At 47.1% G+C, this 17,947-nt stretch overlaps 1 protein-coding gene across 4 annotated transcripts in view; it reads right to left on the bottom strand.

The window, feature by feature from the left end:
* Positions 1-12,506, bottom strand: part of ADAMTS14 (ADAM metallopeptidase with thrombospondin type 1 motif 14) — a 70,059-nt gene extending 57,553 nt beyond the window's left edge. For all 4 annotated transcript variants that reach the window (XR_014006976.1, XM_081189568.1, XM_081189569.1 and 1 more), the window contains exons 1-2: positions 12,076-12,506; positions 8,892-9,313 (exon numbers count right to left, since the gene is read on the bottom strand). Coding sequence is in view for 3 of the 4 variants with exons in the window: in XM_081189568.1 (XP_081045694.1) it covers positions 8,892-9,313; positions 12,076-12,163 (510 nt within the window). In the remaining variant the exon portion in view is untranslated. The remainder of the gene's footprint in view (positions 1-8,891; positions 9,314-12,075) is intronic.
* Between the last annotated feature and the right edge of the window lie 5,441 nt (positions 12,507-17,947).

Below are 17,947 nucleotides of genomic sequence, written 5' to 3'. Positions count from 1 at the left end.
TGAGATGTCACAGGGCTCGGAAACCGAACAAGGAAATGAGGCCAATGCTTTTCCACCTGCCACTGTCCTTCCATTCCTGATAGGGGAGTCTTGCAAAATTGGTGAACATTTCTACGCTCTTCATTGTCACTCCCTATTGCAGAAAGCGTTCCTGAAAACCAGAGTCCCATTTTGGCACATCCCAAGAGCGAATAGGATTGAGTTAAAACAGCCACACATACTGAACATTGTGTAAGGCAGTTATTAAGCAACATCTGTACCAGCTGCAGACACAGCAATGTTTGTAAAGGGCCGTGTGGAAGTTAACTGCAACCTCCTATCCCCATCCATTAATCAAACTCCAGCTAGTTCCCATTACACTGTAAATGGAATAATGACTGGTGTGCACTTTTCACTTACAATGAGTGTATTCTAAAAAAGCAAAAAGACCTCAGAGCAGCCCATTCAATTCCTGCCAGGGAAGTTGGGCACTTAACATTTTGTAAGTATGCCCATTTTAAAGAACGCTAGCTTTATTTGCATGTTTTCATTTGTGCACAAGCTGGCAAAACAAGAAGAAACGAGGCCGGGAGACTCAACAGTATTCCTTCAGAGTGTTTCTCCAAGCTCGATCCAACACCAGGAATTCAGCAAGTTAGGTACGTAGGAAGTTGCCATATAGACTAAGACTAATGGTTCGTCTCTACACTGTCTGGGTCTCAGACGGGAATCTTTCTCAACTCCACCTGGAAATACTAGGGATTGAACTCAGGATCTTTTGTGTACAAAGCATGCATTCTGGCACCAAGCCATGGTCCCCTCCCAGCTCTTATTTCCATCCTCCCGTCACCAGGGATGTCAGTTTCACTTGCTTCACCTTGTTTGCACAGTCCCCTGTCACCACAGTGCACATATACTTCGATGAAACATTGCAAAACAAGAAATTGTATGATTGTCTGAAAAAAAATATTATCGTGTGGTTTTCCACTGGTACATCAATGAACTTCTGAGCAATGATAAAAACTCCACACAAAAAGTATCTTGGAGCAATTACACATACCATCACATAAAGACTGATAAAAAGCACTGTGCATCAGTTAAGTATTGCAAGGGGAACAAAAAGAAACTCAAGGAACTAAAAGCTGCCACATACTGCACAAGCACCCTACCGAGTTCAAAATACACATTCATTCATTCATTCATTCAAGGAAAAAGTGGGAATTCCAAGTGTGCTGGTTTTTCCTTAGAAGCAAGACTGGGTGACTCAGAAAATTCCAGAGGATATTTGGATGAGATATTCAGAAGTATCCCCAGCATTTGTTGATTTCTGAAACAAAGAGTTCGACTTTGAGTATGCAGTTAAAAATAATAATACCCTGTCTCCTAATTTGTGATTTGAGCAATCAGTTTGGCTTGGAATTTCCTTGTTAGGAAAAAATAATAATGCATGCACCACAAGTGCAGGCACACACATGCAATCTCTCACAAAAGCCAAATTGGCTGTTACCAAAAAATAAAAAATAAAAAAAATTAAACTCTAAGTCTGACTATTTGAAAAACACAAAACAAAATCCTTGCATCATGAACAGCAGACCAATGAACCGATTTAAAACTTAACCTAACAAGGCAATCAATGTAAAAATATTGGCATGTGCCTTCCAGTTTGGTCTGCTGGTGCAGGTGACCTACAATAACCAATCATGCAGAGGGGGAAAGTCACCAGTATATAGCAGCCTGTGGATTTTAAAATCCCAGCCTTTGCCTAGGCAATGTTTTGCCATTCCCCACCAACACTGAGAGAGCATGCATAGATCAGAAAAAAGTTTTGCATGTATAATTTGTGGGGGGTTGAAAAAAGAAAAGATCCAAGTGTTTGCCAATGCTGATCATAAATTGCCAGATCATTTCTAATTGAAGCTGAGGAGACTTTGCCCACAAGGGGGTGGGGTGGGAAGCAAAAGCCCTCTTCTGTGCCAACATCATCTACAATGGAACCAACACCAGAAGCAAAGCATGCAGTCACTTAGGGTCAGAAATCTCTTTAGAGGTGCCAATGAAGATGTTATGTACTGAAGTTCTCACCCTGGGCCAGCAGGGGGATACTGTAGATAGTTATGCAAATGAAGGATCGAAAGTGACGTTCAGTGATTGGATAGTTTGTATGCAAATGAAGGATCGAAAGTGACGTTCAGTGATTGGATAGCTTTAGAAAATGGCAACAGTTACATTGTTCTGGAGCTCTATATAAGCAGGCTGACTGAGCCCCTCAGCCAGTTCTGTTCCAGCTTACAAATAAAGAGCTGCCTTGGAAGAATCGCTGTGTCATCTGCTATGTCTACCCACAACTTAACAGAAGCCATGTGCAATCTGAAAAGTGCTCTCCTCACAAGCACTTGCACTATTCCAGTGGATCTCAGGGCACAACTTTCCACACGACCAACTATGATGCCACTGAAGTGATTATGTCTGTTTCTGGAGGTTCTCAATTGCCAGTGTGTTTTGGATGCAATCCCAAAATAGAAGGTGACAACAAGGACCAGTGCAGCCTGTGATGCTCTCCAGGCTGTCTGTGCTCACTTTTCACTTGCCCTTCTAATATAATTTGCATGTGGGCCATTAAAAAGCCAATACTACAATATTTTTCTTTTGTTCCCCCCTCCTATCCTTAGGGAAGGAAATAAACCAAAAGCCTTTATGTTTGTAGTCTTATCGACACCAACGTTTCCCTTGTCCATGCCTAGGGAACGGGAGGTTTAGTCCTTCAAATACTGTAGATACTATCACTTGAGAGCCCAGTTCTTTCATCTTTCTCATTTGAACAACATGGCTCTCATTTAGAAGTTTTTTTAAGCCAATGTGTGACACAGAAAAGTTGCTGTGACTGAGGATACTTTGGGAATACAACTCAGTGATTCGTATAATTTGAAGCAGCTATCTGAGACGCTCAACAAGACAGGCACTGCCAGAATGAACTCAATTTTGTAACAGAAAGAGGCAGCACACACGGCTGCTTCATTTGGAAAACGTTAAAATAAACTTATCCAAACAAAACGGAGAGGTTTTATGGAATGAAATAACTGAATGGGTGGATGGGGGTGTTTCAAACCTCCATTGATAGTCTGTTTCGATACAAGACAGTGGAATCCACCAAGCTGGAAAAGTGCCAGTCGTTTAATGAAAAGTCAGACAGTTTGGCACAGACATTACACATTGTGCCATGGATAAAATTACTGCCCTCTCTAGTGTTTCCTCAATAAATCAATAGGAGGGGAGGTAAAGAGGACGACACGCCAAACAGGACAGGAAATGCTGACAGTGAAATACGAGAAAACTGATAAAAACTGCTACTTGGAGATCATAAGGCAAGGAATCTCAGCTGCAAAAGAACAGTCCGCTGCAACTAATATTTCACTAAGATTTAAAAAGATCTGGAAGGGCACCAGCCAAGAAGAGAGGCAATTTCAGGTAGAGAGAGATAATTTATATTAAACACTGCAAAAAAAACAAAAAAACAAAAAAAAAAAAACCACCATAGCAGTTTGCAACAAAAATTATCAAATGGCAGCAAACTCTGCCTGCAAATAAACCCACCCATCTGGGAAAGCCTGTAAAAATAAAAGTTTTCAGCATCAGACAAAATGCATACAATGTTGGAGCCTGTCTAACTGCATTGGGCAGCATGATCCACTGAGAAGGGGGCACTTCAGTGAAGGGCCTAGTCCAAATCACTACAGAATGAATCTCTGGTATAAGTGGCGCAGCAAAGACAGTCCCCATAGACAACTACAGTGGACAGATAGATACATAGGGATATCCTGGTCCCCAGTTTTTTTAGGGCTTTATATGCTTAACAGAAAAACCTTAAATCTGGCTGGCTGGCATATTGGGAACTGGCAATAGTTCCCTCATCACCAGCCCTACATGCTGACAGAAGGCAAAGCTGGCCACAAATTTGCTAAAAAAAGGTAAACGACCCCTGACAGTTACCATAAGTCCAGTCACGAACAACTCTGGGGTTGCAGCGCTCATCTTGCTTTACAGGCTGAGGAGCCGGCATTTCTCCACAGAGTTTTTCCAGGTCATGTGGCCAGCATGACTAAGCCGCTTCTGGCAAAACCAGAGCAGCACACTGTTTACCTTCCCGCCAGAGCGGTACCTATTTATCTACTTGCACTTTTTGGTGTGCTTTTGAACTGCTAGGTTGGCAGGAGCAGGGACCGAGCAACGGGAGCTCACCCCATCGTGGGGATTCGAACCGCCGACCTTCCGATCGGCAAGCCCAAGAGGCTCAGTGGTTTAGACCACAGCGCTACCCGCCTCCCTCACAAATTGGATACAGCCCCAATAAGTGAGGTCACCAGAATACGTTTCTATGTCCCAGTGGTGAGGGACTGATGAGCTTCCCTCCCGCCAGCAGATGGGAGGGCAATCAAACCTTCCTGGGTGAAATTGCTAGGGTAGTGTGGTGATTAAGAACCTGGGGTTGAAATCACTTGATTTAGTTAATGTACCCAATTCAGATAATGCATATTATTACTGCTCACAAGTTATGCTTCCCCCACTTTAAATGTCACTACACTCCTTCCAGTTAGTTTAGACACAACATTGTTATTCATCAGAAATATTTATGAACTCTAAGCTTCGTAATACCACCACAGAGGTATACAAAAAACAAAACAAAAAAGTTTCAAGCAAGTAAAAACAGGTAAAACAGTTCTCGAAGGATATCAGTTACTGCCCACAAATAAACTCCTCCTTCTGGAAATGTCTGGGAAAACAAAACAAAAAAACCTTTTCCTGCATCTGACAAAATATATAGAATGCGGGAGCCTGTTTAATGTCAGTCACAGGCATCTCAAGGTACAAATGGGGAAGTCAAACCCTGGAGAATTCTTGTACTGAGCTCAATTGTCTGACTTGGTTCCCCCTTTAAAATATGGCTACAATTCTAAACATTTAACAAGAATGCTATTCCCCACGCCGTCCCCCAAATACCACTTGCTTAGGCTATAGGAAATCACCATCTTTCCTTTCTGCAAATCATGGGGCAGGGGGGAGAGAACTCAGCAGACATCTGGACACTGAAATGAAATATAGGGGCCGCAAGGGAAATTTAGGGCTCTAGCCAGATGAAGACTCCTGGGCATCTCCTTAGTTTGCTTACTCACTTGCCTAGAAAATGGCAAGCAGCTGGCTGAGGGGCATATGAGCTACAGCTGTAGTGCTGTTTGCAAAATGATACAAGACTTAGCTTTTCAACTCCATGGTAATTAGAACTTCTAATTTCCTAAACCACTTTGGAAAATCGGATCCCATGTTCATAATTACACAGTTGAGAAGGACAAAAGCATTCTGATGTAAGGGACTAAAAGCATCTGGAGGTGTTCATTCCTACATATCCTGCAATTATTGTTGGTTTTTCACCTGATCTTTTATCTTCAAAGGGACACTGCTCTGTCTTTTTACTTATTAAACACGCCATGCCCCTGCAGGCTCAGGGTGAGTAAAACTAATTGGCAGGTTTAGGAAAGTCCACAGCAGACCAAGTCTGTATCTAGATCAGTGTTTTTCAACCGCTGTTCCGCGGCACACTAGTGTGCCGCGAGATGTTGCCTGGTGTGCCGCGAGATGTTGCCTGGAGGGAGGCAGGCGAGTCGGGCGGCGAGAGGCGGGGCGGCGGCAGCGAGGAGAGGCCGCCCAGCGCGGGGCTCTCGCCGTCTGCCTGCCTGGCTGCCTGCGAGCTCGGCGGGCAGCGCCTCCGTCCGCAGCGCCCGCCTCGCGGCTCTCATTCCCTGCCCCTGCCAAAGCTCACCCAGCCAAGCCGCGCTCTCCTTCCTGCCTCGCTTTGCTGCCTCCTCCCCCCCACCCCCAAAGCTTGGAGGTTCCCCGGCAAGGGGGAGAGAAAAAAATTGAAACTTACACTTTCGTGCGTCCCTCCCGGCGTGACACTGCGCGCTGACATCACGGGGCTGTAATGGTGGTGTGCCTCGAGATTTTTTTCATCAAACAAGTGTGTCTTTGCCCAAAAAGGGTTGGGAAACACTGATCTAGATCCTTGCTAGGCATGGATGAGTCCACCAACGTCAGTTTCTCTTACGTTTCTCATTGCTCCAGTCTTACCTTCAACCTGTCTTGTCTTCTGCCCTCTTGTGTGGGTGAAAACTGTAACTAAAACACTTGGCTACTGCAGTGTGATAAACAAGGGTCAGGGCTGTGGTAAAGATGTGTCAACTTCAAGGCCTTTGAATTTGGGCTTAATTCTTGGAATTATTCTGCAGAAACAGAAATGACCTGCAGAAATATTACACAGGGGGCAACTATTTTTTTGTGCATGACTGCTGGCATTTGGGTCCTTTTGGACTGACAAGAGGGCAGAATGGGGGTGTAACTGGGGGGGGGGCAGAATGGGGTGGGGTATAAGGAGGGCAGGGCAGATTTATGTGTGGTCTGCTGACATGCACTGAGGCCAGGAACAGAACCCCATGCAAAATGGTCACCACCTGTATATACCAGAACTCACGACCCTCTTCATTGTAAACTGACCCATGCATTGGGATATAACTTCATCAATTCTCCCATAGCCAACTTGGACAGGTGTTTCTATCACCGAGCTATTCAACTATGCCATCTCAGCTTTCGGAGGGGCAATATTATCAGATCCCTAAGTATAGCCTAACACTTAGTACACATAGGAATAACCTTAATACTCCACTTTATCTGTATTGCTCGTTATATTCTGATGCAACAAAACTCATATTGGGACTAGCAGAATATTGAGGGGGGATGTCTCATTTCCCCCCTTCTCTGAAAACAAAAATAATAACAATAAATGGTTAAATGTAAGGAGTACTGGGCTGTAGAGAAGACCTACAGGGAAGAGCCTTACTACAAGAAGCGGAGCAAAAAAAAATAATATATCAATTTCCAATTCAAATCCAAGATGGTATTTGGCATGCAAAACCGAGCCTCTGTACCCACTCCTTTGAATTGCCAGTAAGTATGGCACATAAGGCCATACAGTCTAACTAGAAATCAGTGATGACGAAGAAGCAGCTAACAAATAAATACCTTCAAAATTCTCATATATTTGGAAATGTGCATAAATAGGTTTGCTATTGACAAAGATTTCAATTAACATAGGATATTGTTACTAAAACCACAGGACTTGGTACATTGCACAGTGTGCTTGGTACACTTTAAGACCTCCACAGATGTTCAGTCAAACGTGCAATGTTAGGATGGCACTGACCCAACCAACCCTGCATCTGTTTGTTCAGCATCAAAATTGCACAGAGACCTGCCAATTTTGTGGTATACAGACACTTCAAACTAGGGCTTCCTGGGCTGTATGCCTACTGGTCTCATCTGTGACACTCAGTGTACAGGCACTGGGTGGACCTGATAGTAGTAGCCCAGGAAGGGGACAGGGCAAGCCTTCAGAACCCTAATATTCACTCTGTGTGTGTTGTGTGTTTCAGTACAGAAGGAAATGGCATAGATGGCAACAGACCATTAAACACTTGAATATATTCTCTAAAAAAAACCTTTGTTTAACATAAAAGCTGAAACTTTCAGGATGCTGAATTATGTACCAAATATAGAATTCTGCACTTGTGTGATGCATTTACAAAGCTCCAGAATACATTTGAAACTAGCCCTGAGAGTGCAAGTGAACTTTAGAGTTGTTTTACTCCAGGCTTCCTCAACCTCGGCCCTCCAGATGTTTTTTGAGACTACAATTCGCAGCATCCCTGACCACTGGTCCTGCTAGCTAGGGATCATGGGAGTTGTAGGCCGAAAACATCTGGATGGCCGAAGCTGAGGAAGCCTGTTTTACTCCCAACAGCAGTAGCCCCTGCCCCATGGCAAACTAAGCTGGAAACTGAGAGTAGATTCAAGAACTGTTTGTGATATGGTACCCAGGGTTAGCGGTTGAATGAAGGTCCCACGAGCCATGAGGCCAAGCAGGTCTTTGAAACCTTGCCAGACTTAAATATTTAGGATTCTGCAGGTGACTTGGAAGCATTTTCCAAAGTTTGAAAATCAACTCAGAATCCCTGAAGTCATCATTGCCTGCAGGTGCCTCAACTGGTCCAGCACTGGTTCATGCAGGCTACCATTCTCTTTAAAACAGCAGCTAGGCTGATGCTCAGAGGAATAACCTAAAGCTGGCAGCATGTGGTTCCCTGAGATTTATCTATCAAGACCAATAGTTGCAGGTGAACCTATCCTATCCATTCTGCAAGACACTCTAGTTGGCAGAGTTACCTATCAACCAAAAATAAAGTCCAGCCTGGCTAGTAGCAAATAATTTGTGCTGCGTAAGAGCCAGAAGTCTGATAAAATGAACAACAGTTCTTGAGTAAAGCTCTTTTGTGAAAAGCAGTGTTTCCCCTGAGCCCCACTAAGGCACAAGACCAGTGAGATAGCCCCATTGTGCTCTATTTCACCCACTGCTGCATGAGAAACTGACTGTTGTGTTCTTACTTTGTATCCTGCCAGCACAGGGGCTGATGAAAAGCAGGGCTGCTAAATTTAAAAAGGAAAACATCGTGATGTCAGCAGAACAATGGGAATTTCCTTCACACCCACTTACCTGCTGGTACTCCCCTACCCTGATCTGCCAGACCTTCAACCAGGAAACAGAAATTTTTGAAATCTGAAGTTGACAACTTTATCCCCCAATATCCGTAACAAATATAAGGTGAATTCCAGAATACACACTCATAGCAAAAAATTATTTGCAAGGCTCAGATGGGCTTAAGTAACAAGGCAAAGACAGTCCTACGGCTGGGAAAACAGGAGAGAGAAAGGGATTCATCTCTTCTGCGGACAAGAAGAAGAAGAAGAAGAAGAAGAAGAAGAAGAAGAAGAAGAAGAAGAAGAAGACGACTCAATCCGCTTTTGCTTACCAGTCCATCACAATTACTGATGGCCACTGCGGCACCTGGCATGCCTGAGACTCCTCCTGTAAAAGCACAGTCCTGTTGCAGCGGTTCCCGAAAGACTTCCCGGAAGTCCTCTTGCCACTCAGTCAATGCGCCAGGTGACACCAGCCGCCGGTTGGGCTTCAGGCGAAGATGCAGCTCCTTTCCAAAAACAGTAACATTGAAGTAGTACAAGCGATTCCCAGGCACGTCTTGGTTCAGAAAGGAGGTGCTGCGGGCAACCCTGCGCCGGCCTGGGTGAGGTGGAGGAGCGGGAGGGTGGGTGGCTTTGCCCCTCCTTGCTGCCACCGAGCCAGACACCACGTGCGAGAGGAACCGTCCCTGGCAATCTGCACTGAAGGGCACAATCACACCATATTCACTTAGCTTTCCAGACAGGAGCAGCTCTAGTGGAAATAAATACAGATAGACATACTTCAATACATTCAAAGCAGAGCGGGGCGGGGAAACCCCTTTTTCGTAAGCGTGTGTTTGAAAAGCCTTTGCTCCTCTCAAGATATGCACACCTCCAGCCTCACGGGCTTAGTCCTGCAGTTAGCCATTCATTGGCCCATGGCAAGTCACACTACTTTCCAAGTGAGCCACCTGAAGGAACTATCACACAAGGCATCCAGTAACAACACAAAGGCAGAGCTGTATGAAGTCTGGACAAATGTATACATAAAAATTCTACAACCAAAAAGACGAATTCTGGCACCCAAATAAATTAATGCACATAAGACACATTTGCAAAACCTATTTCATTGTTTTAAATTTATTCTGCAATTTCAAGTGTTTTGCATAACTTACGCTGGTTTTGCTAACCATTTGGGTGGATCAAGGAACTATGCAGGGCACTGAAGTCTTCTCCTGCCCAGTTCCACCATCACACCAGACACAAGTTCCAGGAGGCATGCTTTTTTTAAAATCTAAACTTACAAGTGTGTTTTCACCAATCCAAAGGGTTAGAAATTTGTTTATAACACACACACAAAGGGGCTGTAGCCAACGAAGTTTGACTCAAGAGTAGCCCCACTGAAATTCAGGGGCCAACGTTTGTCACGTCCGTTAATTTCAGTGCGCCTACTCAAAGTTTGACTACACTCCCCTATAAGAAAGTCATTTTATAAATTAAAGCTGAGAATCTCAGGAAATTCAGGTCTGTTCCTCATAAGTGCTTTATGCACTCTCCCCCGTGCTCATGTGGAACTGCGGAACACAAACAGAATAGATAGACACATGGGCTGAAGGCTACATATCTGGGTGGGCTACTACATAATTGTGTTGGCCTGCAAAGGTTTGTAGAGACACTTTACTTTTTACCTCTATCCATCCTTCACCCAGTTTTTTTATAGTGGTTCTTAAATTTAACTACAAACCTTCAAACTTTTGTTTCAGAGTAAGCCAAAAGAATGATGGCTGCAAACATTGATATTTCTGGAGAGGAGCAGTTCTGTTAAGTGGGAAGCTATTGCTCTTCTTCCTCCACCTGCCAAACCTTTATGATTTCCCCCTCATAAACTGTAGCTCACAAAGCGTCAACTGGGCATGTTCAACACAGCAGAAGAAATTCACACTGACACGCCCTTATGCTTCTTGCATGCCCAGCTAACACCAAGCATCCAAAGTATTCATTGTGCAGTTTCCATGTCACACTGTTCCTCTAAAGTAGAGAATCCCACTGAACTTTAAAAAAAAGTGTGTCAGCATTGTAACATACTTTGGCAAGGCTTGCAAAAGAATCCCATGTGTTAGCTCTGTATTCCAATTCCTCATCAGAGCTTAAACAGCACTGTCTTAGCTACTGCATCAATTGTCAAAATGAAGCTTTTTAAAAAATGCACTATGGAGGTGAACAGCATTGCCATCTTAAAAAAACCAAGAATCTCTGGAGTGATGCACTCCTCCTATTCCTGCAAACTGTTTTGCCTTACTGACTGCCCATCTCTGCACCCTTCAAATGCAGCAAAGGTTTTAAAATGGAACCTGTTTAAAAATACGTGGGCAGCAAGGTAAATGGAAAGAACTCTCAGCCTACCAGTCAAATGTCATCAGTCCAGCTGAAATCCAGGAACCTGCCTTTGGAGGAAACATGCTTAGGTTCAGAGGTATAAAGCTAATTTGGAAAACCTGACTCATAGAGCCAAAACACAGTGATAAGTTTAATTCTGTGTTTAGGGCTTGCCATTTGTTTCAGGGCTCCATCCCAACTTAATAAGGAACAGGGGTGGGGGCTGTGAGTTTTTAATTGGTGTTCTCCCTGTCCTGAAAAGAAAACATGTCACTGGTAATATGGGAAATGCTGGATCTCCCCTTCCATTTTTTTAAAAAAAATGTTTTTATTAAAGAGTTTTGGGGGTTGTTGGCTTTGTTTTGTTGTAAGAAACAAAATCTTTAAAAGCCAGGAGTGGGGAAATCAGAGGCACCTGAAAATGGCTCCCAAAATCTGCCTTTCTTATCCTGTCCTAAACAGGATTAGCCGATAGAGATCTCGAATGTCTAAAAGTCAACATCAAAGAGTAGTTTTTGTTTGGATTCCCCCCCCCCTCGCCCCCGGCCCACCTCTAAGGTACAGTCAGGGGCAGGGTACAGGGCAACGGGTGCCTGGAAATGTGAAACCTGGGTGTTTCGCAGCATTTGGTGCAACACTTTGGTACTTGATCAGATGGACGACAGATGACCGGCCAAAAACAAAACAAAACACCGAACTGCACTTCCGCGCGATAACCAAACCAGCATTTCCATCTCTCTCGGGCCACTGGGTCAGGCTGGCGAGAAGACGTATTTGCATTCATTCCTGGTCGCCGTTTCACGCGGCAGCAAGAACCACCGGCGCCCAGTGGAACTTGCTTGCCGGTGAGGATACAGAGACTGGGGGGGGGGGGGCGCGGAATCCTTCCACGTTTTGCCAGTCAGAAAGCCCTGAATTCAGCGAGCCTTGCTCTCCGGGAGCGGGCAGCGCTGCTGGATCGTGGACCGAGAGCGCGCCTCCCGGACCCTGCCTCCTGCTTCTTGCCCACCCAGGAAGCCCGCAGGCAGCGGGACGCGAGCAAGGCGCCCAGAGAGATGCAAAGGCGCGCGAGGCGGGGCGGGCAGGTTGACCCGCTTCCCTCCCCCCCCCCTCCTCTGATTGCTCGCGCCCTTCCCCGCGCCGCGCGCTCCTTCCTACCTTGGGCTCTCGCTCCCCTGCCCGCGGCGAGCCAGCAGCTGAGCGGCACCAAGCAAGACAGCATCGCATAGAGAGGCGGGTAATCCATTTGCGGACGCTCGCCCGGCGCGCCACCCGGGGACTCCAGCGCCCGGCCAGCCCCACACAGCCGGGAGGTGGTGAGGAGAACGAGGAGGACGGAAAGTTGCTCCTTCGGGTCGCCTGAGGGGCTGCTGCCGGGGAAGCCGCGCGCTCCCAGCCTGGCGCGCTCTCCCTTCTCCTACCTGCCTGCCGCCGCCGCCGCCTCCTGCTGGCCCGAGAAGGGCGCTCTATCAGCGGGCGAGGGCAGGCGCCGCTCCTCCTCCTCCAGCCGGCCCCGTCTTCGCGCTGCGCCCGGCCCGGGACGAGTGCCCTCCATGCACTGCGACGGGGCAAGGCGCGCAGCGAGCGGCCGGCGGAGCGGAGGAGGCGCTTCCCGCTCTCGAGGCGGCTGCCAGCTGAGGAGAGCCGAACCCGCGGGGGGGGGCGGGGGCGGGGAGGGCCGTGACGACGGCGACGCCTCTGAGTGACAGGCGGGCCGCCGGCTGGAATGGGATACAAAGGGGAGGGGGCTGCACACAGCCAGCTCGCCGCCGCCGCCGCCTCCTCTCCCGCGGGAGGCACTCGCAGAGTGGGGAGAGAGAGAGAGAGGACTTTCCATTGCACGTGGCGCTTCCAGCGCTGCGCCACTTGCCATTGGCCGGCCCCGGAGCCAAGCCCCGCCCCCCACTTTCGGCGAGGGTCGTCCCATCCCCGCCTCAAGGGCTTTTGCCGATGGCACCCGAGAGAGGCGCAGCACGCGTGCACGTCGCCACGCAGCCTGGGCGCGAGACGCGCTTGCCCGTCTCCTGGCAGACTGGCGGGGCGAGGTCCCCACCTGCCCGCCTGGGAGGTTTGAAGCTGCTGCCTTGGTCCAAGCCAAGCTGGTTGCAGCCCCTCAGAAATGGGATCGGTCACCGTTTTCATAAACGGGCAGGGCGTTCCAAAGTTTCTACCAGCCTGGGGATGCTAGGACTTCCTGCAAAAGTTACCGAAGCCCTTTCAAGAGGGAGGGGTGTTGCAGTCATCTACGTCTCTGAGTTCCTTCAGTGCGTTTCTGTACATGTGCTGCTCAGAAATAAGCACCGTTGAGTCCCAGGAAAAGATTTGTTTATGGCAGTTTCTGCTTCTAAAAAATCCATCAGGTGGCTTAAAATATAACAAACCTTTGTTGTTGTTGTTGTTGTTTTTTCAGGGGCGCCGACTTATAAAAAATATTGGGGGGGCCCATACCGGGGTCCTGCCGCTGGTTCGCTCGGGTAGCCGGGAGAACGCAGTTCGAGGTGGCGGTGTTGGGGAGAGACCCTCGCTCAGGGCGCCACTAGACTTGGTGGCCGGCGGCCTATCTGGGGGGGTTTGGAGCGTATTTCGGCGGAGCGATTGGGGAGGAGGGGGCTTGTTGCCGGATTCTTCAGCTGGGCCGGAGATCCGCTGCTGGGGGGTCCCTGGGCCGAGTTGTGAGCACGGCCTGCTGAAGGGAGATCCAGCCGATTGCGCGACGGGGACGGCCGGGGCTCTCCGGCTAGGGCGCGCGGCTGGCTGGCTGGCGAGGGAGCAGGTGGGGAGGAGGCGGGGGTCCTCACTCTCTTAGGAAACGCACCCGCGCGCCCGATTGCCACGAAGTCCGAAGGGTGCGTGTGTGGAATTAAAAAGCAAAAACGAGATACGGGCAGGGCAGGCAAAGAGTTTTCTGCAAGAGGATGGAGGGCAGGTTGAAGAGAAAATCACTCAGGATGAGACAGTCAAATCAGCCATGATAAAATGGGCTCAGGATATTGGGTATAACATCATGTTTGAGGACTGGGAAAGGTTATGGACCACCGGAATGAAATTCACGGCATGTAATGCCTTGAAGGAAAATATTATGAAAATGATTTATAGGTGGTACATGACCCCAGTCAAGCTTGCAAAAATATATCACCTGTCTGATAATAAATGTTGGAAATGTAAGGAGGCTGAAGGGACATTCTTTCACCTCTGGTGGACTTGTCCAAAAGTGAAGGCCTTCTGGGAAATGATCTATAATGAGTTAAAAAAGGTATTTAAGTATACCTTTCCCAAGAAACCAGAGGCCTTCCTCTTGGGCATTGTTGGCCAGAAAGTGTTAAAGAAGGATAGAACTTTCTTTATGTATGCAACTACAGCAGCAAGAATACTTATCGCAAAATATTGGAAGACACAAGATTTGCCCACACTGGAAGAGTGGCAGACGCAATTGATGGACTACATGGAACTGGCTGAAATGACTGGCAGAATCCGAGATTTGGGAGAAGAAACAACGGAAGAGGACTGGGAAAAATTTAAGGACTATTTACAAAAACAATATAAGTTGTATGAATGTTAAAAATTTACACGATTCGGAAACTATAGCTTCAGCAATTAGATTTGGGAAACAGGAAATTATATTTTAAGTAAGAAAAGGTCAAAATCTAAGGTAATACTATGTTTAAGATATAAGTAACTGATGAAAAGTATGTTAAATTTAGAGGTATAGTATTTGAAAAGTACAAAATAAGGTACGAAACAAGGTAATAATTTGCTGATATCTTTATTATAAAGAATGCAGGGTAAGGGAGATGCGAGGAAGTCCAGTTAGTTATATAAAAAATGTGTTGAATGGTTGGTTTTCTTTTCTTCTTTTTCTTTTTTTCTTTTTCTTGTTCTTTTACTTTTTTCTTCAGTGTATGTTTCTAACTTTGTATTTGAAACCTTAATAAAATATTTATAAAAAAAGAAGAAGAGAAAATCCTTTCGCTTTTCTGGGGCTCAGGGAAGTCTCAGAGCCGGAGGTTGGGGAAGGGACCCCCTTTGCTCTGCCCTCTTCTCCCGTCTTAGATTTGCATGGGGGTCCCCGCCCAAGCTTGCCTGGCCACCGGGCCACACAAGGGCCGCGCTCTACGCGGCGCACCTTGCTAGCCGCGCAGCTGTCCTCCGCGGCTGCGGAGCGGCCCTGCGCCGGTGCCCAGCCCCTCTGGGCGCCCGCTGCGCTGCCAATGACAAGCGGGCGACGTCGCGGGCGGGGAAGGCGTCGCTTTCTTTCCCGATCCTGCATCCTCCCAGTCTTCCAGCCCTTTTTTGGGTTGGAAGCTCGTCTCGTTCGCCCTTCTCCTTTCTTCACCCTGCGCGCAATTTTCCTCCCTCGTCTCCCTCCCCATTTCTCCTTCCTTCCTGACTGACTGACTGTCGGGCTTGGGCTCGGGCTCCGGGTCGGGCTCAGGCTCGGGCTCCGGGTCGGGCTCGGGCTCCGGGTCGGGCTCGGGCTCCGGGTCGGGCTCAGGCTCAGGCTCGGGCTCGGGCAGCCACAGCGTCGGCGGTGTTGGCGATCGGCGGCGCGGGGGGATGGCCCTCCCGGGGGAGCCGGCGCTGCTCAATGGGGTTGCCAAGGAGACAGGCCGGCCGCCCTCCTCCCCCGGCCCGGCGCCCCCCGCCGCGCCGGTGCCCGTTATCGAGCTGGTGCGCGCCGGGCGCCCTATAAAAGCCGCGGACGCGCCCACCGCCGCCCGAGATTATTGGGGGGGCTGAGCCCCCCCAAACGAATTTTTGAGGGGGCTCGGGCCCCCTCAAGCCCCATGGAGTCGGCGCCTATGTGTTTTTTAAAAAAGCCAGTATGAGTCCACATAGGGTAGCGTCAGAAGGAATCGCTCCTCACAATTGTTGGATCACTGCAGTCTGCTCTCCCTCTAGGATGCAAAGTATTTCGTGTTAGAATTCTCCTTAGGCTCATCCTCATCATGGCTAAAGTGGTTGGTAGCCATCTCAAACTTAATGGCCTTTTGAGCAAAGTATATACAGTGGTACCTCAGGTTACATATGCTTCAGGTTACATACGCTTCGGGTTACAAACTCCGCTAACCCAGAAATATTACCTCAAGTTAAGCACTTTGCATTAGGATGAGAACAGAAATCATGCTCTGGCGGCGCAGCGGCAGCAGGAGGCCCCATTAGCTAAAGTGGTGCTTCAGGTTAAGAACAGTTCCAGGTTAAGAACGGACCTCCGGAACAAATTAAGTACTTAACCTGAGGTACCACTGTATGTCTAATATTCAAGTGGCGGTCAGGGGTGTCAAGATCCGGCACATTGAGTGGACGAGACCAATAGCGGGTCTGGTTTTGGAATGGGGTGGGTTCGGTAACCCTGCTGGACGATCTTTGCTTAGAGATGGACGGATGGAATGTTATTTCTGCTGCTCTTACTGTACTTCTAACCAACTTCTGACACTGTGGATCACAAAACACTCTTAAACAGTGTACTCTGTTACATCCAGTTGTTGGTGCTTGGATCACAGCATGCAACGAATCTTGGAAAGACCATCTAACCTAATTTGCTGCTGATGCAGAAAACCCAGCGCTCAAACGGAAGTGATTGAAGGGAAAGTGAAATTACTGAAGGCCGCATATAGCATACTATTAGAATGGGAGACGAAAGATGAAGAGGTAAAATCAGTTATGATTAAATGGGCACAAGATGTAGGTCACAATATTATGATGGAGGATTGGGTTAAATTATGGAAAACTGACTTAAAATTTACAGATTGTTCACTATTGAAGGAGAACTACATGAAGATGATGTACAGATGGTACAAAACACCAGTGCAGCTAGGGAAAATGTACAAAACTAGCTCAAACATATGTTGGAAGTGTAAGGAAAAGGAGGGAACATTTTATCATATGTGGTGGGATTGTAAAGTAATTTTAAAAATTTGGGAAATGATATACAATGAACTGAAGAAAATGTTCCATTTAATATTTGTTTAAAAAAACCCGAGGCATTTTTGTTGGGGATTGTAGGGAAAGACCTGCCAAAAAAGTTGAAAAACATCTTCATGTATGCGACAACGGCCGCGAGAGTTCTGGTAGCACAAGGATGGAAGACTGAAGAAATCCCAACTAAAGAATCATGGCAAGAAAAATTGATGGATTATGCAGAACTGGCAAAATTGACACATAAGCTATGGGACAAGGATAACTGTGACTTTAAGGATGAATGGGAACCTTTCACAAAGTATTTGAAGACGCAACAAAGTGAACTGGACTCCTTGGCAGGTTTTGAATAAACATCCACAATTTTTTACCGATAATAAGTAGCTAAACTGTTGGAGGATCTGTACAACTCTGTAACATGCAGAAAATAGCATTATTAGAGAAACCAAAGACTGGAACTGAGGGAAGTCGGGGGTGGGGTGGGGGGATGGGTTTTGTGGGGGTGGGGGGAGGAAAAAATGGGCAATAAGGATATGTTTTTGGAAAATATGTTTTGTTATAACTTTGAATTAAAAAAAAAATTAGAAAAAAGAAAACCCAGCGCTAAAGCATCCCTAACATCCAGTCTTGCATGCCTCCTGCTGAAAGCAGCAGCCATGCCTCTAGCTCTAACCCTTCTAATAGGTCTGTGCTGTGATATCAGGCACTCGGCATTGCACACACAGCAGCCTGCAGCAGCCACTGCCAATGGTGTGCACAGGCAGGGAAACGCATACCCTTACGACATCAGAACAGATAGAATTACTACTAGACATTGCAGAAGGGAAGCTTAAAAGCACAGAGTTGCCATTTTCAGCAGCTTCTGGTCCAGATTGAGATTCTGAAAATGTATGCCGACTTCTGCTTCCCTGCCATTTATTTTCAGTTTGAAACATATAAGAACAAAGGGAGTGACAGCACCAAAAAAAGACCAGTGGCTTTTCGTTTGCAGGAAACTCACCCTTTCGAAGGCTGCACTGAACTTCCTATGACTTGGGAAAGAGGAATCAAAACACTTCTCTAAACTTGCCCTGGAGCAACATTGGCTTCCACAATGAACCCCGGATTTATTTAT

Source organism: Podarcis bocagei, assembly GCF_964188305.1.
Source record: "Podarcis bocagei genome assembly, chromosome: 4".
NCBI classification, from domain to species: Eukaryota; Metazoa; Chordata; class Lepidosauria; order Squamata; family Lacertidae; genus Podarcis; species Podarcis bocagei.
This window is presented reverse-complemented; position numbering and strand designations above follow the sequence as displayed.